The 6,042-nt window shown below is 39.8% G+C and overlaps 1 protein-coding gene across 1 annotated transcript; it reads right to left on the reverse strand.

The window, feature by feature from the left end:
* Positions 1-721: 721 nt before the first annotated feature.
* LOC119026882 (butyrophilin subfamily 1 member A1-like) lies at positions 722-5,199 on the reverse strand. Its single transcript, XM_037111533.1, has 7 exons — positions 5,145-5,199; positions 4,872-4,967; positions 3,890-4,009; positions 2,874-3,215; positions 2,392-2,679; positions 2,195-2,299; positions 722-2,033 (listed from the first exon to the last, which is right to left on the reverse strand). The coding sequence occupies exons 3-7, from the start codon at positions 3,972-3,974 to the stop codon at positions 1,858-1,860; spliced, it is 996 nt and encodes a 331-aa protein (XP_036967428.1). The 5' UTR covers positions 3,975-4,009; positions 4,872-4,967; positions 5,145-5,199; the 3' UTR covers positions 722-1,857.
* Between the last annotated feature and the right edge of the window lie 843 nt (positions 5,200-6,042).

The raw sequence follows: 6,042 nt of genomic DNA on the forward strand, positions 1-6,042 counted from the left end.
CCTCTCGTTTGCCTCCTTCTGTTCCCTCCCTCCTTTCTTCCAGCCACCAGGGGGTGATCAAGATGTTTTGTCTGAACTTCTGAGGTGCTGTCATGTTGTCCATCGTCATATGTTTGAAATGTTTAAAGTGAAAAAAGACACAAAGATAGATAGATAGACAGACACACACACACATACACACGCACACACACACACACACACACACACACACACACACACACACACACACTGAAGTGTGTCTTAATAAAATGACAGTTTTTGTAAATGGACTCCGGTGAGTTTGGTGACTGCAGCCGTTTCCAGTTAACAAGTAGGATCTTAGTCTCTTTGTTGAGACTCTGAGTGTGAAAAACTAAAACTTTTTGTACCTTTAAGTCATTTATTATGTGCTGATGTACATCAACACTTTAAAGGTTAAGCAACATGTTTCCATACAGGTTGAATCTGACTGCACAATAACACTTCATGACTTGTGAATGTGATTCAGTACACAGGAATACACAGCATGTGGTGCTCATTTCATCCAGTTACAGTCCTGATATCATTTTAGAAACAAGAATCTCTTTGTCATGTCAAGTTATGAAGACAAGCTACATACACGTCTGTTCAGCTCCTGTATAACGTAAATGTTACTTGGTCCTGATGCCTTCAAACCTCATGAAACAACTCTGAGGGAGGTTGTTTTTAAACTGAAAATAATATGAACATGAAAAATCTTAAATACGTTTCCAAGTGTTCATTTATTTATATGTCTCATCAAAATGATTGCAGTACAAACAGATAGTGTAATAATGGCAGCAGCAGCTTAAGAAACATTGCAAAACAAAACATAGAACAAATTTAACTTCAGCACATGAAGGACAAACAACAAAGTGCATAGTTTACAAAAAACATTCATCTTATCTGTAAATCAATTTAACATTTGGCCAGTTTACATAATACTTTGGAGGGAACCTTTGTCTATGTCATGTCATTGTCCGTAACCGTTTATCCCTTTCCATGGGGTCACGGGGTGTTGCTGCTGGAGCCAATCCCAGCCTTGTCTCAGGGCGAGGGCAGGGTGCTCCCTGGACAAGTTGTCAGCTCATCGCAGGGCTCTCAGTAGTAAGCAATGTGGGGTTCAGTATCTTGCTCAAGGACACTTCGACATGCAGCTTAGCCCTGCCTGGAGCCGGGATTTGAACCATCGACCACCTTTGTCTATAATCAACTATAATATGACATATGATATATTATGATATTCTATCATTCAAACAAGATACTTGTTCCAAAATGATTGTTCTCAAAAGGCTGCACAGTACCCAACTTGTGTTAAGGTTGTGTTTGACACAGAGATTATTTTCAGCAATAAGTGATGCTAACTTCAGCTAGCTACAAAAATACATTATTGCTAGACTGCTCTGTGTGTTAGTGTTTGGTGTGCTTTTGCTTTGAAGAAATGTTTCACAGCTGAGAAAATGGCTTTCGCATTAAACTTGTCTGTCTCTGCTGTGGAAAGACACAAATATTATTGCTATAATTGTTACAGGACCAGAGTAAACAGAGGTCGAAGGGCTGTGGTGTCACATAATGCTTATGCACAAACAGTAACAACAGACACCAAATAAGCTTCTGAAAGCATTTTAGGCAGAAATATGCCACGTAGTGACAAAAATGTGATTGATTAACCTCTCTCTGTCTATATAAAGATTGATTATGTGATTGTGTCAGCGGTGCCCCCGAGAAATGTTCAGTCAGGACTCTTTAGTCTTCAACTGGTTCTCTGAAGTGTGTTTGGACTTGTTTTCCTGCAGCAGCAGACTAGATCCTCTTCTGTGAAGCTAAGGATTTTTTTTTGTGGCGGCTTTCTTTTAGCATCTAGTCGTTTAAGTTGATTTTTTTGTCCTGCTCTTTCTGCTCAGGTTCAGCTGGAGGTAGCTCTTTTGATTTTCCCTGAGCTGTCCCTTGTTCTTTCCTCTGATCATTCAACCTGAGTAACTGATTGGAACCTTGGTTGTTGACATATTTATTATTCTGTAGATAAGCCTCGACCCCTGTGTGACAACAGAAGAAGAAATCTGTTAACATTTGCTGTGTTGGTGCAGTAACACAACATAAAGATTATGCAGTTCCATTTCCTGACAGACACAAATGTGAAATATTATTATTTTTAATAAATAAAAAGATGGAAAAGAATAAATAATACGTGACTCACAGTTCTTAATGAGGATGGTGATCATGATCATCATAGCAGCGATGACAAAAAGAATAGTGATGCTCCAAATCTCATAAGAAGAGGGATGAACTATGAAGAAATCAGCTGAAATGATACAACACAGAACAATATAAACTGGACCGCAACTGTTTAAAACACAGACAGAATATTTAATGACCGCAGAACTGATTCTCTACCTGGAACATGTATCTGTGCCTCTCTGATCTGGTTGATGTGGTTCTGTTGGACTCTACAGGTGAAGCTGTTGCTGTGTCTCTTCTCCACAGTCACTCTGCTGCTGACAGTATAGAGGTCATCAGGACCTCTGACTGTCTCTGTAGGTCCAGCAGAGAGGAGGTTTCCCTCACCGTCCAGCCAGAACACCTCAGGTTCTGGATACCAGCCGGTAGAGTTACACTGGAGAACCACTTCTCCTCTGACTCTGTCAGTCCCTGCCACGTTAACGACAGGTGAGGAGGCAGCACCTGTTGATCAGAGAGGGAAAATAACATAAGGATTTGTATCACAGTCAAACTATATAAGAATAACTGTTTTCACATGTAGTTTAACTTCGTCACACACGTCACACTCTGCGTTTCCGCAAATACAAATTAGCTTCACTGCTCTCTGAAATGATTGATTCATGATGCTCGCGCTCGTTGCAGTGAACATGACTTACCCACAGAGAGCTGGACGGAAGCTTCCATCTGCTTTGAATCAATGATGCAGGTGTATTGTCCTGCATCAGAGAGTTTCACTCTGAACAGTTTCAGGGAGACGTTTCCGTTCATCAGCTGATCCACAAACACAGCTGTGCGGACATAATAAGAGTGGCTCTGACTCTGAAACATCAGTCGTCCATCTTGGTGCACATGGATGTACTTCCGATCCAAACCAGGTCTGGTCCACAGTATAGTCTCAGAACTGGCACTGACTGCAGGTTGAAGTTGACATGGTAGAATGACATCATCACCAGCCAGGGCTACGATTGGTTGATCAGAACAAATCAACTCTGACGTCACTGAGAGGAAACAAAAGAACAAACAACAGACAGCAGCACAGTTAAAACTCATTGAAATGACAATTTTTATTGTGAAGGTAAGAAAAAATTTATTGAAGCTGCAATAAAAGCCAAGCCATTAAAGACGTGACATTATGTTCAGGGAGACAACAGGACTGTGACAGAGACTTGTCCACATCCCTACAGAGACCTGCCCCCATCTCTACAGAGACCACATCTCTACAGAGACCTGTCCACATCTCTACACAGACCTGTCCACATCTCTACAGAAACCACATCTCTACAGAGACCTGTCCACATCTCTACACAGACCTGTCCACATCTCTACAGAGACCTGCTCACATCTCTATAGAGACCACATCTCTACAGATGCAGTGCATTTAACCTAGGACCTTTTGGATATCAAATGTCATACCCTCATCCTTTTATCACATACATAAATAAATAAAGTCTCCTGAGGTCACAGTGACCTTGACTTCTAACCTCTCTGAACAGTTCCCCCTTGTGTCAAAGTGGACTTTGGTACCAAATTTGAAGAAATTCCCTGAACATAATTGTGAAATATTCGTCTCACCAGAATGGACAGATGTTCAGACAAAAGGAGTTGTGTTTTTTGTTTTCCAACCTCCAGACATCAGAGTGTTACTGTACTGAATGTTTTGAGTGCAAATTACCTCTGAACGGCTGTAGTAGGATCATAGTGAACTGGAAAAGCAGAATACTGACGATCCCAAGTGACGGCCCAGCACTGGGCTCCATCCTGCTTCATTCTTTGGGTGGATCACTCTGCACTCCTTAATAAAAAATGGAAAAACAAAGCAAAACAAAACACAAGGCTTGGACTGATTGTTGAAACAGAATATACACACACTTCTGAGAGTTTTACTGTCTGACATGAAAAGTCTATCAAGAGCTACTAACCCCCCTTTTCACTCGAAATCTCAGATAAAATAAGACAGAAAAATTAATTACATCTCAGTTAGATCTGGAGAAAGTAATGTCAGAAAAGAGAGTCGAGCAGGGTGTCCTGGTGCAGCCCATGTCTGAACAATGAAATGGCTGAAGGACTTTTATCTTCACTCATGCAAAGAAGAATAGATTTTTATTTGGATGTCAAGTGATGTATTTTGTTTAATCAGAAAACTTTGTTTTTAAGAACTTACTTGGACACATGAATACAAGCCATGAGACATTTAATACCCGACTTACACTCTATAAACAGTGGTGATGACTTTGGGCTTCAGAAAGAGCACACCCACCCCATCACAGTTGCCAAGTCTGCTTATTATAAGCGACTTTGGGCTCGTTTTTCTGTGAAGTCGCGTATAAATATTGGTAGTCGCGGGTTTTTGGGCTTGTAAGTGAATTTGCTCATTTAGGATTGATTTGCTCCCTGTATGAACCCCCTCTGATGCTCACAATGCACATCGATCCAAGTCATGCATATGTATATGTATATTCATTTTGACGTGGCTTGAACACTAACTTTACTATTCCACACGGAGATGCGAGCTGCAGACCACTACAGAGCACAGTGACTGTGTCGACGCCTGTCCGAAAAAAAAAAAAAACAAACAAAAAAAACCAAAACGCAACCGTCTATAAATAGTCCAATGTTGTCGATCTTATATCTTTGTCGTGAATGTCTGTACTCACAAATAACTCATGGGTGGAGAAGTCTGAGGCATTTGCTCACGTCGAGCAGCTCAAGAGCTGCGTAGACACCGCACACCTGGGACCCCCGCACTTCATCTGTCACACCCGCAACAACAACAGCTTTACAAAACCGAAAGCTTTTTCTTCTGACTCATTTTCACCACATTTCACAGTCCACAGAGTAACCTGCACATTGTTTAATCAGTCTACACGTTTATCTGTATATATTTTTAACATTAGTTTAAAACTTTAACTTTATAAAGAGACTCTTACCAACAAGTGCGAAGAAAAGTTGTTGCGTGGTCTTGAACAAAATCAGGAAGTGACTCTGGAACCTCGAGAGTCGATGACTGACAGTTTGGGAAACCAATAGTGTAAGAGTAAACATGAACGAAGACGTGACGTATTCAGAAAGTACAACTATAACACACAGGGCACTATTACAGATCACACTGATCATGTGTCATGTGGACAAAAAGCCTGTAGAATTAAAGTGCATCGTTTCAATTAGAACGATATTATGGTTGTGAATTAATCATACAATTTCTATTTTCTTTGCTCTCCTCTGCCTCCTTCTGTTCCCTCGCTGTTTTGATTGTGTTTTACTGGCGACTACTCAGACTGATTGCCTCTCCTCCATTTTATAAGGGCTTTTAAACACACACACACACACGTTCATAGCTGTTTGTTTCTGCAGATCTCTGCTCCTCATCATTATTCATAAACACTCACTGTGACCTTTGTTCTTCATGATCAGCTGCTCTGACTGAAAACACTCCAGGTCAAACTCACAATCAATTAATTAATTATTGTGTGCTAATTAAAAAAAAAAAAAAAAAAATCAGCCCCTTATCTGCAAATTAATCAGTACTAGATTACAAAATCCTTTCCAGGAAAGTGATTAGAAAATTACAAACCTGTAAAATAACACGTTAATTAACTAATAACAGCAGATCACTTTCATAATCTCATCAATATTCATCACTCAAAACTGAATTACATTAAACTACCAGATAGTTTAACTTAAGTTAATTAGTAAACATAAGAACAAACTGTTTTAATGTCATAAACAAAATACTACAACATTCTTATACAACATATAAAAACTAACTATAAATACTTGATAGAATCATAATAAATGTAATATTTTATTGTCTCTGGAGTTTGTCCG

This window comes from Acanthopagrus latus, chromosome 10, assembly GCF_904848185.1.
Source record: "Acanthopagrus latus isolate v.2019 chromosome 10, fAcaLat1.1, whole genome shotgun sequence".
In the NCBI taxonomy this organism is placed as follows: domain Eukaryota; kingdom Metazoa; phylum Chordata; class Actinopteri; order Spariformes; family Sparidae; genus Acanthopagrus; species Acanthopagrus latus.